The sequence below is a fragment of the Pteropus medius genome, unplaced genomic scaffold (genome assembly GCF_902729225.1).
Source record: "Pteropus medius unplaced genomic scaffold, Ma_sr-lr_union100, whole genome shotgun sequence".
NCBI classification, from domain to species: Eukaryota; Metazoa; Chordata; class Mammalia; order Chiroptera; family Pteropodidae; genus Pteropus; species Pteropus medius.
This window is the reverse complement of record NW_024340696.1, coordinates 21,306,623-21,325,388: the sequence shown is the minus strand read 5'-3', so window position 1 is coordinate 21,325,388 and position 18,766 is coordinate 21,306,623. Positions and strand designations below refer to the sequence as shown.

The window sequence follows — 18,766 nt, the reverse complement described above, 5'->3', positions numbered from 1 at the left end:
GGCAAATGGTACAGATATTCATATGCCCATGTGAAAATGAACCAAGACCATAATGTTATGGTGAACATGTTTTTAGATATCTAACATAGGTTTCATTATTGTTCTTTTTACTTCTAAAGGTTCTCCAGCTAATTACATTTTAGGAATTTTTTTTTGTCTTTGATGAATTTGATGATGTTTAAAGCAATGACATAGAACAGACATCATAACTCTGTGTTGTCTAGGGCTCAAATATTCCTTAAGAATGTATGATTTATAGTTATGTTTTTAATTTAAAATATTTTACTGGACCTATTTTAATCAAATATAACACTTACTTTGATAGACCTTCAATGAACTTTTTGATGCTCACAAAACAGAGGGTGATATCTTTGCTATAGTCTCCAAAGCTGAAGAATTTGATCAAATCAAGGTAAGATTACTTGAAGCCTTAATCAAATGTATATAACATATGTGCATTCATTCATTTATGAAAGCTTATACAGAATTGTTATTTCTAGTACAATATAAGCTCTATGACACTTCACATTTAGAGTACCAGCAATGTTCTTTCATTTATCAACACTGTCTACTATCCTAGATTATGATATTATGTCATACCTGATAGCATTCTATGCTCTCTACTGCAAATCAAATATAATTTAAGTAGGTTTTGCAAAGATGAAACTATCTGAGAATATAGTGTATAGATTTTGGTTTATTTGCGATATAAGGTTCACTGAAGAAAATATAAAGGACATTCATTATTCAAACTTAGATATGAATATTTCTGTACCCATATTATAATTTAATCTTATTAACAGTGAAAACTTTAATACTTTGAATCATAGTACTTCACAGCTTTAAGCTATGAATGTGTTATGCCATATAAAAATATATGACTGTAATGAATGCATTTGAAGATAATTCAAGTTTGCCCTAATCCATTTGGTCAGAGGTTTTATTCTGGTCAAATAAAACATGAAATCTCATCAAATGAAGGATTGTGAGGTCAGAAGATTTAATTTTTGTGGCATATCAAATTTTTATATGTCAATGGCAACTTTAATATTGGTGATGAATAATAAAATAGAATTATGTCAGCTTCAAGATAGTTTCTTATTGTGTTATTAGCTAACTGTGAAAAAAATTACTATTATTTTAGTATACATAAGGAAAATGTGGAGTTATAGCAAATGGAAGCTTTTAAAAAACATACAATGTGGTTTAATTTCAACATGAAAAATTTCAGTAAATCAGCCTGAATAATCCTATAAAAACATTGCTTCTCTCAGGTCAGAGAAGAGGAAATAGAGGAGTTAGATTCCTTATTAAACAATTTCTGTGAACTCTCAGCTCCTGGAGGTGTAGAGAACAATTATGGGAAAATAAATATTCTACTTCAAACTTACATCAGCCGAGGAGAGATGGACAGTTTCTCCCTTATATCGGATTCTGCATATGTTGCACAGGTACGAATATTACTCCCTTCTCATTTTTTCTTCCTCGTTTACTTTTAGAGACTCAAGGAATTTATTAATGCTACACTGTGAATATAGTGCATTATGACATGCTACCATATTACTGTTTTGTCTTATAGCTAGTGTGTTTAATTGTACATCTTTCATGTCATCTATATTAGATCAGCAGTGGGGGTAGGATTATGTGATTAGTTTGGCTCTTTTAAATATTGCTATTTTTATTTTAGAGTTTAAAAATCTCAATATCTAACTTTTCACTTTAAATGATAAAGTTTATTTCTTTTAGTTACAAAGAGCAATACTACAAAAATATTTCAAGAAAAAGAAAAAATCATGGAACTGCTGTAGCTTTCTCCAAATATTAGAAATACAAACAGATTTTTTTATGATTAAATAAGGCTTTATAAATATTCCTCAGGCCATATATTCAGTATGATAACTCTCTGATAAAAGAAAATTCTTCTTCCCTACTGTTGATACTTAAAAACTGAGGACTGTGAAAGAAAATTATTCCCTAAATTACAACTTATTAAATGTATAAGTTTTAGGAAATACAATAGTATAAAAGGTCATAATATTTAAGTTTTTAAATTCAAGCCCCTATGTGAAATAAAATGGTTATTTTTCGCAATAGCTACCTTTGAAATGAAAGGTTCCCTTTACAGACATAGGTTTGTGTAAATATTATTTGCTTAAAAAGATACCATATTCATTTTTTATTGAGTAACATCTCCTCTAAGTTAAGGAGAAATAAAAGCTTAATCTTATTTTAAATATAGAAACTATTGTACTACATATCTTATGTTTGTAATTTTGTTCACAGACAATATAATAAAAGTATGTTTGTGTTAGATTATTCCAAACAGCCATGAATACTCAAGAGTGCTTTGATATAACTATAAACATGAAATATTTACAAACATGAACCAAGCTATATTGGTAAACAATTTGAGTAAACGCAGTAACTTAATCAAAGTAACAAAGAAACCAGGTGATAATTTCATATACTATATAAAGTAAATATAGATCTGGTGAAAACTTTTATTTTCACCTTGGATAACATGTTTCTGCCATAGAAAAATTATATATGCTTATCCTCTAAACTCTATACCTTCTATAAGAGCCATTGTTTCTAACTTCTTTTGTTTATCTGTTTTTCTGAAAATAATATAATATTATATTTTCTAATGATTTTATATTGAAATAGTGATTTAACGTAAATGTAAAGCTTTACTGTGTTCTGGATGAATAATCTGGCCACATTTCTGCTTGATTCAAGATCTTGAAGCTATTATCAGAGACTGAGATATGAATTCCTTTATATTGTAAAATTTATGGGGTTTTTTTATGATTGGTACCCAGAAAATCAATCTCAGAACATTAAGGATATGTATCAAAGCATCCCTGATTTTTCTGAAATAACTATTATGGGTTTATCATCCTTGAATTCATTATATTGTTGTTGAGCTTATTTATATTTTAAGTTTAAGCCATGAGTTGTTCCACAAGCACTCTCTCAGCACTCTAAAATGGTACTTCCTTCTATATATTTCTGAAAATTTATTCCATCAGCCCCTAAAATAAATCCTTGGCTCAAGTGTCCTATAGTTTTATAAGGAAGCCTATATTTAGCTTCTCTGAACTGTACATGTCAGACTTTGGTCATTATTCCCACTCAATTTATATCATTCCAGATAAAATATCTTGTTTATATCTTGTCACATTACTAATGGGTATCAGAACTGTCCTCATACTTCTAAATACCACTTTTGTTCTTAAATTTTTAGTACTGAAACAAAATAGTCAATTTGTCAAAAGACATACACATTTCATATAATGTAAAACTAAAGTCTATAACCTTTATGATCATAACTTCAAGCTGGATCATCTATTTGCTCTTTAAAATCTTTACTCTTTTTCATATCTTTTTATAATTTTGACCAGATTAAACATGCTTCATTTTCAAATACAGACATCATTAGATATTGTAAGGTGTCTCCAAGTTCATGATTTTAAAAACACAAGTTCATGATTTTAAAAACAATCTTTAATAAAACAATCTGCAAAGTTAATGATAGAGAGAGGGAGGCAAAGCAAATGGAAACTAACTGAAAGAAGTAAAAATAAAGTCTTTAATAATTGTAACTTTCTATATGTCTATTAATGAAGTTATTCTCAGACCACTGAATTTAGAATCTTAGAGTTAAGTTTGTTTAGACCCAGCTTTGAAAAGATACTCTCACACCAATTATCTATGCGACCTTGGTCAAATTATTAACTTCACCAAGCTTTACTATCTTTATAAAATTATCTGAAGACCAATCAAATGCAGTTGTTATAAAGATTAGAAGGGATAATATATGTAAAGCAGTTAACATAGCTTAATTTATAGAGAGCCATTAATATGGTAGCTGCACTCATCAATATTTCCTTTGTTACTCTTCTCTCACAAGTTTTTCTCCCTGACTGGATCCCAAAGTCGTCTTTATTTCTCTAAATAACCTTATAAATTTAATCATTTCACTATACCAGCCTTTTATATTCTAGATGGCCTCAACCTAAATACAGGCCTTTTGTCTCTTCCTCTTTCATTCCTATTTAGGGGGTTGTAAGGAGGAGCTTCCTAAAAAGTTGGAAATAAGGCTTCTCTCTGAAAATCAAACAGGATAATATCCACATAAAGGAGGTGATTGATTATTCTTGTGTAACAATGATAAAGATAATTAGTGTTATATAAGAATAGATGTTGCCCGCAATTAAAAGATGCAATTTGACATACTTCTTTTGAAACTGAGTCTGAATAATAAATTTATTGACAGATGTTAAAGTACATGTTGCCTAACCACCAGTCCCTCCTTTTTATTCTTCAGAATGCAGCTAGAATTGTCCGTGCTCTTTTTGAAATTGCTCTGAGGAAACGTTGGCCTGCCATGACCTACAAACTCCTGAATCTTAGTAAAGTCATTGACAAGAGGCTTTGGGGTTGGGCTAGCCCTTTGAGACAGTTTTCAGTCTTACCACCACACATTCTAACAAGATTAGAAGAAAAAAATCTTACTGTGGATAAGCTGAAAGACATGAGGAAAGATGAAATAGGTAAGAAGGAAACAAGAATATTTTAATGTATTATTCTGTGCACATAAAATATTTTACTAGATGTAAAAAAAAAAATTATTGTGAATTTTCACATTACTCGAGATTAATTTTTACCATTTTTATGAACTTTCTTTTTCATTTATCTAAATTCAAACAGAAGTCCCTGCAAATTTTATGAAATCACTTGAAAGAATTAGCAATTAAAACAGAGTTTAGATTGTCACACCCTTAAGTTGAGTATTTTACAGATAAAATCTCAGATATAAATTATGAGAATTTGTCATAAAGTTTATTCTCAATTTATTTCTCAATATTTAACTCATTTCAAAGTCTTGTGTTATGTATATCAGCAGTATTACAAAAAAAATTATGTCAACATTAAACTGCATTTCTTCAGAGTTTCTAATTAAACTTCATCATTACACACATATATATCTTTAAACCCAGTTGTTATCCATGTGTAAATAGCATTTGGCCTTCTGGTTTTTGTTACATAAAATTGAAAAATTATTCCTACATACATTTCCATGTACCTTAATGTTTTGTTGAACAAACATTGATTAAGTAATTTCAAATTCTCAATGGGGTAGACATTACACATGAAGGGTATCAGGCTGAACAGAAATAAGAGAGAGGATTACTGCTGGCAAAGGGTCCAGAGATGTGAAGAGAGGCTGAGATCATTATTTCATTAGTAGTAAGAAGAATACTTCCAAGACAGAATGGAAGAAGAGAAGTATCAATAAAAATAGAGAGAAATTAAGGACATTAAATAGAGAAGTTGAAAATACTCACATTGGGGTAACATATTTAAATATTTTATCAGATTAGGAAGATGACTTTAGTTTCAAATTTAAAACATTTTGATTTATTCATAAATGTGCTTTAAAAATTATATTACGAAGAGCCAATACATATAAGAAATATTGATACCATAAAATATCATCTCTTTCCACCCAGTTGCTTGAGCTAGAGTAGGAAAATGTTTACAGTACATCACATCTGTGACCCCTGCCCCTACCCGGGACTCCTATACATATCTGTATTTCAAAATCTCATCATTTATCAAAATATGTATAAATGGTTAATTTCGTGCTAGATTGACCATATTTAGTATTTTTCTTTATGTTTTCTGGAAATGGGTATGGATGGGTGAGTCGTGTTTTATTACTACAGCTTTTTCCATCATGGTTATCGAGTTGTGAAATAGACCTTGAATAAAATTAATAGCTGATTTCAAAAAATACTAAATATTTTTATAATGTGTCATAAACTCAGTAAGAGAAAAGAGGAACTGTTTATAGTAGTTTAAACACTATTAAGTCTCAGTAATTTTAAGAACCCTATTAATAGCTGAAGAAACCTTGATACTGGTTTTCAGAGCTATGAATTGCTAATTCAAGTTAACTATTACAAAATATTCAAACATGCCAGGTCAAGAATGTCAACTATTCTACATAGCAAATCATAAAACAGGCAATAAAATCACCTTCTCTGAAATCCCATTTACAAGTCAGATTATATTGCTTTTTTCTGTTGGACACATTTCTTCTATGTGATGTTTTCCTTGCAGGTCACATGCTGCATCATGTGAATATTGGACTCAAGGTCAAACAGTGTGTTCATCAGATTCCTTCTGTTACAATGGAAGCATCCATTCAGCCCATCACACGGACTGTCCTCCGAGTGACGCTCAGTGTCTGTGCCGACTTCACTTGGAGTGATCAGGTAGAAGTGACAGTACCTATCTCAGTGTTAAGCAGAAATGTCTCTGCTGCAGGTTCGATTACACCTCCTTACATCTGTCCTCAATGCATACAGAAAATTGTCTAAAAATATGTATATTAAAGATTCATTAAAAACATTGTAATATTTACCCTAATTCTCAAGAAAACCATGCAGTATATTAATATATTAACCAATGAGAACTCTTCAGAACATCTAGGATACCTAAAATTTCAACATTAAACAATGACTTAGTGGATTCAACTCACTAGTAGCTTTGTTTAATTCTCTCCTTTCATTTTCTCTAGGTTATCTTCATTTTTGCCATCTATAATTAGTCTGTCATTTTAGCCTACTAAAAATTCAAGATTCTCCATGCTGAGAGTCCTTTTAAATCCTGATGTGTCTCAAACTATCATTCTCTTTTTTCTTTACCATTAGACTTGTAGAAAGAGTATTACACATTTCTTCCTAGTCACCTGTTTCTTTTCTGCTGAGATGAACTACTACCTCAGTGATCATCATAATAAATGCTTTTTCTTAGTTACTTTCTTTACTTTCTTGGTTAATTTCTTTACTTCTCTGAACATTCAGCATTATACATAGTCCTTCTTGAAAACGTCCTTCCTTGGCTCCCATCACATTCCTGTTTCTGTTTTTACCCTTCTTTCTTCAATACCTTAGATGTTATTTACATATATGAAGATCCACTCTGGGTTCTCTTTTTCAATCAATATTTTTTAAGGTCTACTTTGTACCAGTTACAGTATAGAGAGTACAGTAGAGTAGAGATTATAGATACAAGGCAAATAAGACTCAGTCCTTTCTTTCAAGAAGCCAGTGGAAAAGACTAGTGAATCAGTAATCGTGGTATAGCAATGCCTACTTTACATGATTGTTGTAAGGTCTAGTTATGTGTAAGTAGATACCTTCTGCATTACATGACATTAGTACATCTTTAGGGTAAATGAATTTTATTCAACAGCGTGCTTGAAAATTACTCACCATAGTTCTTACTGAAATCTACCATCGGTCTTAAAGTGTTCTAACCTTTAATTCCTTCAGTTTCCTCATCTGCAAACATTCTAATAATAATTACCTTTCTCACAGAATTTCTGTGAGGACTGGGTGATATAAAATTATATTTAATATTTTTCTACATTAAAAAATTTACATAAAATATAAAGTTATAGTTAACCATAAATTCATATTTCAAGTTTTGTATTTAATAGAATGGTTTTGAAATGCATAAAAGTTTCATTTTTTTTTTTTTTTAGTTTTCTTCTGTCAGTATCCATAATAAGTCTCCCATAATTTGTTTTAATTTATTAGTAAGATAGAATATTTATTCTATAGTTAACTCTCTTAGCTAGAATGCTGTTGACTGCAACAATAGAAAATTGACTTGTCTCAAACTGTCTAAGCTAGAAAATATATTATCTTTCGCAATAAAAGGTCTACAGGAAAATAGGCCCTAAAGATGATTGAGTCTTCTGTTTGATCACATCATTCAGGGCTCAGGCCCTTTCCATCCTTTTGCCCTGCTGATGCTGTTACCTACTTCTGAAATGTTTTCATGCTTCTTTGTTCTTACTTAAAGAGAGAGGGAGACACCCAGTTGCACCAGCCTAGAGCATGGGCCATAAGACTCTTCAGTCTGATTGGGCTAGTGTTAGTCATATCCTTTACAACAACCTATCGTCAGGGGGAAATCATAAGCTAATTGGCTTATGTTAATCAATATTATCCCAGGAAACGAGGTCACATTCTCCTGAGTCACATGAAAGAGAGATGAATATTGAATAAGACTGGGTTTTATTATAGAAAAAAAAGAAGAAAAAAAGAGAGGAATGCATATACAACAGATAGTATCTTTCCAATGGAATATTATTTGTCTATAAAACGAAATGAAGTACTGATATACGTATATACTATAATATGAATGACTTTGAAAACATTATAGTAACTGAAAGAAGCCAGTCACAAAAAACCACATATTAAATGATTCCATATATATGAATAGTCCAGAATAGACAGGTCTGTAGAGAGAGATTTTTGACAAGTGTTAGAGGTTGGATGGATAGGGAAAGATAGGTAGTAACTGCTAATAGGTACAAGGTTTCTTTTTGGGGCAATGAAGATGTTCTAAAATTAGATTATGGAATGGTTCCACAACTTTGTAAATACTTTATAACCATTGAACTCTATACTTTAAACTTTGTTATGTAAAATATATATTAATAAAGCTGTTCAAAAGAGTGGGGAATGGGTGCTGGGTATGCAATCAACAGTATCCCTTACTTGAATTACAAATATATAGTATTAGGAGACTATATTTTTTTTCCTAGGTCCATGGTACAGTAGGAGAACCCTGGTGGATTTGGGTAGAAGATCCTACAAATGATCATATTTATCATTCAGAGTATTTTCTAGTTCTTAAAAAACAGGTAAATATATATGTATGGCTATATCTTTATTATGTTGATATCATAAAGAGAAAATATAAACTAACAATTTTTGCTTTTACCTATTTCTCTATAACTTATAGTGTCATTAAAGCTTTATTTATATACATACACACACATACACACACACACACATATTTCTGTGTGGTTTTAAAAGAAAGCAATAATTAAATGTTATAGTATTGATATATTCAATGTGATTTTATTTTGAGAAATTGAGTTGTAATCTTTATCATGATTTAAGGCATGGTTTCCAGCAGGGTGGAATATCAAATGGGTGGGATAAATAATATAAAAATAATAATAATAAGTTATGGTGTTACATAAACACAGTTCTCTAAATAGTATTGAATCGCTTTGTAAAAAGGACATTCCTTTTTAAATTCTCTGTAAACCCCAAGAGAAAGACTCAGTTTGATGCCAGCATGTCTAACTCTGATACTTTATTTGCAATTTCTCTTTTTATCAATGAGAAAACAAGCTTCAGACTAGGAGCCTTGGGTGGGCAGTAGAGTTTTATAGCAATGTTTTGTTTTCATTGCATTTGTCTTCATGACTACCTTCTATTTAGGCCAGGTGGTTCTGTTTTTCCACTTAAGATAGTGTTAGAATGTAAAGAAAAATATTAAGTAAATAATTTGGTAAAAATTATTTACTTAAGTTAGGTAATGGAATGAATAAAGTTTGGGAAATTCTGATAATGAATCTAATTGGTAACCTTTTAATATCTAATGATATGCATATGTAGATAAGGTAAATTGAATGTAAATTTAACCTTCTGTTATATCAGGTATCTTCAGGAGAGAACAACCCGCAAGTTTCTGAAGTACCTGACTATTTTAGCTATTTAGAAATTTAAGATATCTTCTTTATTTTTTTAGTAAATATTGCTGTAGATACCATTGTCTTAACAATAGACTAATAAGACCTTTATGATGTTAGAATATCCATTTTCATTTTAAACATTATTTCACATTAGGTTATCAGTAAAGAAGCTCAACTACTGGTATTTACAATTCCTATTTTTGAGCCTTTGCCTTCCCAATACTACATCCGAGCAGTGTCTGATAGATGGTTAGGAGCTGAGGCCGTATGTATTATCAACTTTCAACATCTGATTCTACCAGAGAGACATCCTCCTCATACAGGTAACATATTGAGCAGTAATGAATTGTTGATTTTCCAAAATTGTTGTTTTAGTTAATGTCGAAAGTATCTACGCTTTAAAGTTGTCTGAATCCGAATCAAAATCCAACTTATAATAACTAGTGTAATTCCATTGGCTACAGCAACTTTTCATTTGACCAGTATACTTTGATCAGTTGTCTAACAGATCAAAAGTAATTTTTTATAGTAACCATTCCAGTACTGAAGTTTGCATATGGTTTTCATTTTTCTACAAATTGAGGTAGATTTAGTTTTATCCTATAACATGAATGTTTTCCAAATTACTTTGAAAACCCTATCATTCAAATTACTTTCCTGATTGAAAAAGAAAGGTATAGCATTATATTTGGCTTATGTGGAATTCCCCCCAGAAAAGTGTCCAGTGTGTATATCTTACAAATGTGGTAACAGGGAAAAAAGATCTGTAAGTAGTATATAACAATTTATGTTAAGCACTTTTTACCTCTGAAGAATTAAGGATTGTTCTGATTTATTCCTAAGGTATAGTAATCAGTATTGTGCACATTTCCCAGTTATTGTTTAACAGTAGCATTGCATCTTTTCAGAATTACTGGATCTTCAGCCTTTACCGATCACAGCTTTGGGGTGTGAAGCATATGAAGCGCTATACAACTTTAGCCACTTTAATCCCGTGCAGACACAAATATTTCATACACTGTATCACACAGACTGCAATGTTCTACTTGGAGCACCTACTGGATCAGGAAAGACTGTTGCAGCTGAATTAGCCATTTTCAGAGTCTTCAACAAGTACCCTACTTCAAAGGTCTGTTTGAAAGAATCACATGCTTAAATTCAGTTAGAAAAGGTGTTTCATAATCTGTAAACTAACCAGTTCTAAATATACTGGGAGGACTCGGTGAATAGCTTTGGAGATTGGTGGGGGGCAAGGGTGGAGATCAGTATTAGAATAATTGGCTACAGGAAAATTTACCTTAAACTCTGGAGTCCTCTAGTTCAATTTCTAATGTACATATTGGTGCTCACATGTCCTTTCATCATTATAAAATATCTATTATTTTATTGGCAATTTCAATGTAAGATACCTAATTCATAGTTGTATTATAAGATATATAATGATTCATAATCTAAAGCATTTGACTGTGAAGGAAATGCTAATGCTTTAACAGATACCATTTGATGATACCCAAGAAATGTAGATGTAGCTTTTTATTCCACTTTTCTCAAAGTGGACATAACATCATTAGTTATGTAAATAACATGACAAGTCAAATAAGTATTGATTTTAAGCATTCTTGAAATATGAAGCACTCAGTTTTAAAAACATTGTTTTTTTAAGAAAGCTAATCCATGTGCTGTGATTGGAATTATGTGCTATTTTCCTGCTCATTTATAATTTCAGAAATGTTTCAACTTCCTTTTTCAATGATTCCCAGTTAGTGGCTTTTATTCCCTCCTAAGCTTTAAGTTTTCCTACTTTTTAGTCTATTGTGTGATTATTAATCCATTAGAAGTCATGTTAAAACACTAGTAGAGCTCTACTCTAAATTTGAAACATTTTATAAAAGAAAGAATTTTTTTCAGTGAATAATCTGTATGTAAATTTGGATTATAAGACCAGTTTTTTAAAAAAACAACAAAAAGTGGAACACCTAAGATACACAACTGGCATCTTCCATAAAATCTACATTAAAATCTAAACAACCAGACTATTTCTTTTCAGAATTTCACAATTAGTAACTTTTTTTGTGAAAGAGTTATAACTCAGATAACTCTTGATCATAATACCAGGAAAAACTTTTTTCATCTGAACCCTAATTTTCTCTAAAAGATTTCTCATGATTTTTAAAATTTTGTTACATTGTGTTACAAGATAATTTCATTATAAAATACCTTTAAAAAATTACCTTCAATGCTTTTTAGAAAATAAAATTTTCTATGTCAGTATTTTTATGATGTATTATGTCTCTCTCTTACTTTGGATGAATGTATTATATCTCTCTCTTACTTTGGATGAATTAAGTTAATGATTTTTTCTCATTAAAAGTTTAAGTCTTTCTGTATTAAAAGATACATTTAAATCCACACTGTGACATTTTGATAAATTTTATGGAGTTTATCTTTATTTGAACTACTGTCATTATTTTCATGAGAGTCTTTTTGCCCCCCTTTTTAGGCAGTATATATCGCACCCCTAAAAGCCCTAGTACGTGAGAGAATGGATGATTGGAAAGTTAGAATAGAAGAAAAACTTGGTAAAAAGTAAGTTCTTACTTTTTTCAGAAAATATGCTTTGAATAATCTAAAAGGACAAATAAAAGATTTGCATAAAACTCAAATGCTTTTACAATGATTTCCATAGTCTGTTATGTAAAGGTATTGTAACTACTACTAAAATGTTGTCAATATTCTCATTCTTTTAAGATTGAAAAATTCAATTCTTTAAATTATTTAATAGGAATATTTTTATTGGCAAGATAATTTTTTCAAAAATTTTAAATCTCAAACAAAAGAAAAAATTTTTTATGTTATTCAAAAACCACTTAGAAGACATTTTCCATGTAAGCAATTTACCAAACAATAAAAATTCTTTGAAGAAAATGACTTTTAAAAATATATTTATATTTACACAAGGTTATTCATTGTAGTATTGTTTTTTAATAGCAAGATTACAGATAACCCAACTGTCCAATAGAGCATTACTAAATAAATTATGGTATATTCAAACAGCACAAAATATTATATCACTCTATAAAAGAAAGAGCTCTTTATATAATGAAGGAATGATCTCTAGAGATATTGTTTAAAATGTTTTAAATAAAGGGTTTTAAATAAAAGGTTTTTAAAAACCTTTTGTTTTCAAAAATGGTGAAGAATATAAATATATGGTTGCTTCAGAATGAGAACTGGGTACCTGGAGAGTAGACATGTTACAGAGACTGTTCACCACATATTCTTTGAACCATATTAATGTATTACATATTCAAAATAAGTAAAAGTGAAAATTAATAAAAAATAAGTAAAAACTTGGAACACTACACTAGGAGGAAATAATTTTGTCCTTTTTTGTTTTGTTTTTCACGTGTTAGAAATAAAAATTATTGAGTGATTTTCCAAAATTTTGAGTTAGCCTCTAGATTTCTCTTTTTCTCACTATAAAACTGGGATCTGCTCAATGTGAGGTGGCACATATTTGCTGCAACTTTCTTCTTTGTCCTCATATGTTTGAATTTGCCTGTAATTTATATAGAAAATTTCAACCTAAGAAATGAAGCTTACACATAACTGTATTCTTAATTAATGCCTTCTTTAGTCTTAATAAGTTAACACTTTCCCTCACAAGAAAGATGTTTATTTTAGCATGTGGAAAAGGTGTGAGTTCATCTCTAAAATCACATAGGGCAGAGATTGTGTAAACATAAAGGAAAGTTTTGACACTTTTTTACGTCTGCATAAAAGTTAGATTGTCAGTGTTTTGAATTTATATGTCTTTTATTTTATAGGAGGAAATCATCTTAAAATCCTTAAGAAACATATTTTAGACTCAACTCAGAAAATTTCAGAAAGCAAAGGGAGATAAAGTTGTTTTAAGCATTATAAAATTTTATTTTGAAAGTTATATTTTGCCTTTCCAAGGTCATATGCTACCCGAAAAGTTAAAGAGATCATTTTTATTTCCCTCCAGAGTTATTGAGCTAACAGGGGATGTGACTCCTGATGTGAAATCCATTGCCAAAGCCGACCTTATCGTCACCACACCAGAGAAATGGGATGGAATCAGCAGAAGCTGGCAAAATAGGAACTATGTAAAGCAAGTCACTATTCTCATCATAGATGAGATCCATCTGCTTGGTGAGTACCATTGTATCTGAAACCATTTCACAAATTCGACTCTCATACCTGCATCAGCCGGCAGATCAGGATTTGTTAAAATGATTAATGTGCATTATTTGTATTTCCTAGGGGAGGAAAGAGGCCCTGTTCTAGAAGTCATTGTCTCTCGAACAAATTTCATCTCATCGCACACAGAAAAGCCTGTTAGAATAATTGGACTATCCACTGCATTAGCCAATGCCAGAGACCTTGCTGACTGGCTCAATATTCGTCAGGTATGTAGAAGATTGATAAATTGGGCCTTTAATAATGTGGGCTTAGGTGGCGGCGTGAAGAAGGCACTATAACATTATAAACTTAAATGTAAAAACTGCAAGTAGTTTCTCTGTCATTTTTATGCTAGATGGGCTTGTTCAACTTCCGACCATCAGTACGCCCAGTTCCACTGGAAGTTCACATTCAAGGCTTCCCAGGTCAACATTACTGTCCCCGTATGGCTAGTATGAATAAGCCTACATTTCAAGGTAAGCTTCAGATAGATTCTTGGAATGAATAGCAACCATCTGGTATGGTATCCTCTAAATTTATTCTAAATAATTTGGGTTTCTTTGAAAGGATGATACTGCTCCAGCTTCTACAGATATCTAAAACTATTTACTTCAACTGTTAAGGAATATAAATATATGTTGAATTAATTATTAAAAATGAGATTTATAAATGATAATATGTTTGTAGTAGAATGAATGTATATAATTTTATTTGTTTGTTAAGTTTATTGGGATAATATTGGCTAATACAATTATCTAATTTTCAGGTGTATATTATAATTTCACATCTGTATACTCCATTGTATGTTTACCACCCAAAGTCCAGTTTCCTTCAGCTACCATATATTTGATCCCCTTTACCCACTTTACTCTTCCCTTCCCCTATTTGACCCTTTATCTCATCTATCTCCCCTCTCCTGCCCCACCCCTTACCCTCAGATAACCACTAGTCTATCGTCCATGTCCATGAGTCTCTGTTTGTTTGTCCTGTTCATTTGATGCTTTTAGGTTTATATTCTCACATATAAGTGATATCATGTGATTTTCAACATTTTCTGTCTGGCTTATTTTGCTTAGTATGATTATTTCAAGGTCCATCCATGTTGTCACAAATGGCAGTATTTCTTTTCTTCTTATGGCTGAGTAATATTCCATTGTATATATGTACCACAGTTTCTTTAGCCAATCATCATAGGACACTTCAGTTGCTTCGATGTCCTGGCCACTGTGAATAATGCTGCTATAAACATCGGTATGCAAATATCTTTATGGATATGAGTTTTCAGGTCTTTGGGGTAAATACCCAGTAGAGGGATTGCTGGATCATATGGTAGATCGATTCTTAGTTTTTTGAAGAATCTCCATACTGTTTTCCATAGTGGCTGTACCAATTTGCAGTTCCACCAACGGTGTACGAGGGTTCCTTTTTCTCCACATTCTCTCTAACATTTGTTATTACTTGTCCTGTTGATTATAGCCATTCTAACAGGTGTGAGATGGTATCTCATTGTGGTTTTGATTTGCATTTCCTTAATAGCTAGCGATGTTGAGCATCTTTTTATATATTTGTTGGCCATTTGTATACCTTCTAGGGAGAAGTGTCTGTTCAGGTCCTCTGCCCATTTTTTGATTGGATCATCTGTTTTTTTGTTGTTGTTGTTGAGTCGTTTGAGTTCTTTGTATATTTTGGATATTAGGCCCTTATCGGAGGCGTTGCTTGCAAATATATTTTCCCATTCGGATGGTTGTCTCTACCTTGTTGATGGTTTCTTTTGCTGAGCAGAAGCTTTTCAGTTTGATGTAGTCGCATTCATTTATTTTAGCTTTTACATCTCTTGCCTTTGAGGTCAAATTCATAAAATCCTCTTTAAGTCCAAGGTTCTTGAGTTTAGTTCCTATGTTTTCGTCAATGCATTTTATTGTTTCAGGTCTTATATTCAGGTCCATAATCCATTTTGAGTTAATTTTTGTGTGTGGTATAGACAACAGTCTAGTTTCATTCTTTCACAGGTGGCTTTCCAGTTTTCTCAGCATCATTTATTGAAGAGGCTTTCCTTTCTCCACTGTATATTTTTGGCTTTTTTGTCAAAAATTATTTGCCCATATAAATATGGGTCTACTTCTAGACTCTCGATTCTGTTCCCCTGGTCCGTGTGTCTGTTTTGCAGCCAATACCTATAATTTTAAATAGTAATCAAGTCAATCTAAAAATCTATTAAGGTGTTTTCTTATGGTAGTACCTTGAACAAATGATAGATCATAGCCACAGCAAAAACAAAGTCACATCATCTTTATTTTTTTTACCAGAAACCACAAAACTTACTAAATAAGTTCAGTACTTTTTTTGCTTCTGTTTCTGTATTTTGTTTTTTTTCTCTTTCTAACAAATTAGGAAAGCAGGAAAGATTTAAGAATAACATTCTTATTTTATAAAGATATGTTTTGTTTAGGCTGCATAAGGAAATTTACTACATCAATTAAAAATAAGCTTCAAAATAAATTCTCTAATGTGTACTGCTGTTGATTGTGAGGTGACAGTTGTGAGGTGACTTTTTAGCTGCTGTAATTAGCCTTATGACAGAAGCAAAGTATTGATTGTGAACTAGAGACCAATCTTGGCAGTTCAGATTATTTACACCTCCACAGAAGCATTGTACAAAATCACTAATGAACAATAAATCTGCTGTGAGCTGTTCAGGCACACCTGTTCTTGCAGCAGCAAAAATCCATTAAATGTTCAGGTTTAAAAAAGACAGATTCATTCATGATTATGTGTACAAATGATACCAATATTGTACTAATATGTATATTTTAAACATTGTGTAATATTGTACTTAAATATTATATAATATGATTTATCAAAGCATTGCCATTTATATTCTGTAATCTGGTAAACTGTGAATGAGAAATAAGATGTTATTTTTCATAATATGTATTGTTGAGATTGCTTATATATATTTAAGGAATGTCTGATTGCATATCAATGATTGAAATGAAGCATTTTGTGCTTCACATTTACAAAATCAATAGTAAATAACTGAAATACAAGTATCTCTGGCTGTTTTAAGAGAGCTGGGTAGACATAAGTGTAAATTTTACTTGCGCCATTTTACCATTATTTTGAAGCCTCTGTATAGCAAAGAAACGTCCTTTTCAGTTAGGTCGAATGATTTATGGGGCTCTTTAACGTGTTTTTTTGTTTGTTTGTTTGTTTTCTTGGTTTTTTTTTTTTAGTCTCAAGACCCAGTTTTCAAACTACTAAATTCTGTCTTGTCAACTATCCATGTGCCATCACGCCGATATAGATTCAGTCACGGTGTTCTCTCCAGCTCTTGTCTATACTCTCTTATCTTCCCACTTGAAACCTTACACATATGTTTTTAGAAAAAGAGGAAAATGTTATTCTGGCTTATCTCTTACTATTTTAGTGATATGAACTCTTAATTTTCCATGTACTGGTAGCAGGACAAAAATAAAAGGAATTTTTTTGTGGCTCTTCTTAGAGAGGTTTCATCACCCTGCAGAACTTGACTCTCTCCACAGTTAACTGTAATATCATTTGTTAGGCAAGCAGAAACATAACTCAGAAACAGAAAATACAACCTAAGATTTTGTATCTAAATACAGCTATTAATGGAGAATCTCAGCTTTTAAGTATCATCTTCCTCAGCAGCTCAGAACAGAACTGGGAGCTGACAAAGTTAAATATTCCCTGCCCCAGGCAATAAGTTCCCTTAGGTAGGTCCAGGGACCTTTCCTTTACTATCTTTTCTTAAATATGCTGTTAGATCCATCTAGTAGTTCAAATAATGCTAAATTGCAGAACCAAATTAAGAATTCACTTAAATCATGTACAACATTAGCTTCCATGTATCCATTTGATAACCTAATAAATTCAGATTCCAGTGTAAGTGGCTTACCATTTTATTTTCCACAACTTTTCAACAGCAATTAGAAGCCATTCTCCAGCCAAACCTGTTTTGATATTTGTCTCATCGAGACGTCAAACTCGTCTTACTGCTTTGGAATTGATAGCCTTTCTGGCTACGGAAGAAGATCCAAAGCAGTGGTTGAATATGGATGAAAGAGAGGTAAGCAGTATATTTTATCTCTCCTACACATACTTGTCAGATTAATTGTATTATAGTGTAATGTAAATTACATATTTAATTATGTTTAGTTTTCAGCTATACTAAAAGGTTAGTGCAATGTTACGGAAATTTGGAAAAAAATAAGGAAAGAAGAAATGCTTAATACTGTCACCTTAACACTATTAATATTTTTATGTATTTTCTTCTAGTATTTTTCCATTAAATATTTATTTTTATATTCATTTTATCCCCATATTTCTTCCTTTTAACATAATCGCCTGTGTATATTTTAATATTCAACTAATTTTTCATAATATTTGGGTGTTCACTGCCCTCTAGGAACTTATAATCAATTTTGTAAAATTAAATTTTTATAAAATATATAATATCGTGACCATTTTTAAAAATTTAGAAAGCTAAGTATGTAAAAATTAAAAGCTGTTTTTATCTTTTAGCTAAGTAATAGCCATCATTAAAATTTTATGCAATTATAATTTTTTTGTCTATGTAATTATATTCTATTATGTAGCCATTCCATTATTGTTTTCTGCTATACTTAAATAGTCATGCATCTTTATTACTATAGGGTTTTTTAATTAGAATTATTTCCTCAGAGTAGAGTTCTAAGTTTAAAATTAATAGATCAAGTAATTTGGACATTTTTGTAACTTTTTATGATTACTTTCCAAAAAGGCTATACCACCTGATATTGTTACTATTGATGTATGAAATATCAGCAGTATATGAGAGTGACAGTTTTACTACATCCTCATTTGTTATAATTTATTGATATATGATAGATAAAATGTTCCTTCTTTTAATGCTTTAATGTATGCTTTGATTTTTGTGTACTTGAACTTTTTTTCATATATATATTTAGTAATTGTCTTCTTTTTCTC

The 18,766-nt window shown here is 31.0% G+C and overlaps 1 protein-coding gene across 1 annotated transcript in view; it reads left to right on the top strand.

Moving 5' to 3' along the window:
* ASCC3 (activating signal cointegrator 1 complex subunit 3) overlaps positions 1-18,766 on the top strand; it is a 261,881-nt gene that overhangs the window by 160,394 nt on the left and 82,721 nt on the right. Inside the window, exons 19-30 of the mRNA XM_039869401.1 lie at positions 326-412; positions 1,275-1,451; positions 4,331-4,556; positions 6,130-6,284; positions 8,630-8,728; positions 9,726-9,894; positions 10,480-10,700; positions 12,072-12,157; positions 13,581-13,747; positions 13,859-14,004; positions 14,133-14,253; positions 17,725-17,867. Of these exons, the coding sequence (XP_039725335.1) occupies positions 326-412; positions 1,275-1,451; positions 4,331-4,556; positions 6,130-6,284; positions 8,630-8,728; positions 9,726-9,894; positions 10,480-10,700; positions 12,072-12,157; positions 13,581-13,747; positions 13,859-14,004; positions 14,133-14,253; positions 17,725-17,867 (1,797 nt within the window). The remainder of the gene's footprint in view (positions 1-325; positions 413-1,274; positions 1,452-4,330; positions 4,557-6,129; positions 6,285-8,629; positions 8,729-9,725; positions 9,895-10,479; positions 10,701-12,071; positions 12,158-13,580; positions 13,748-13,858; positions 14,005-14,132; positions 14,254-17,724; positions 17,868-18,766) is intronic.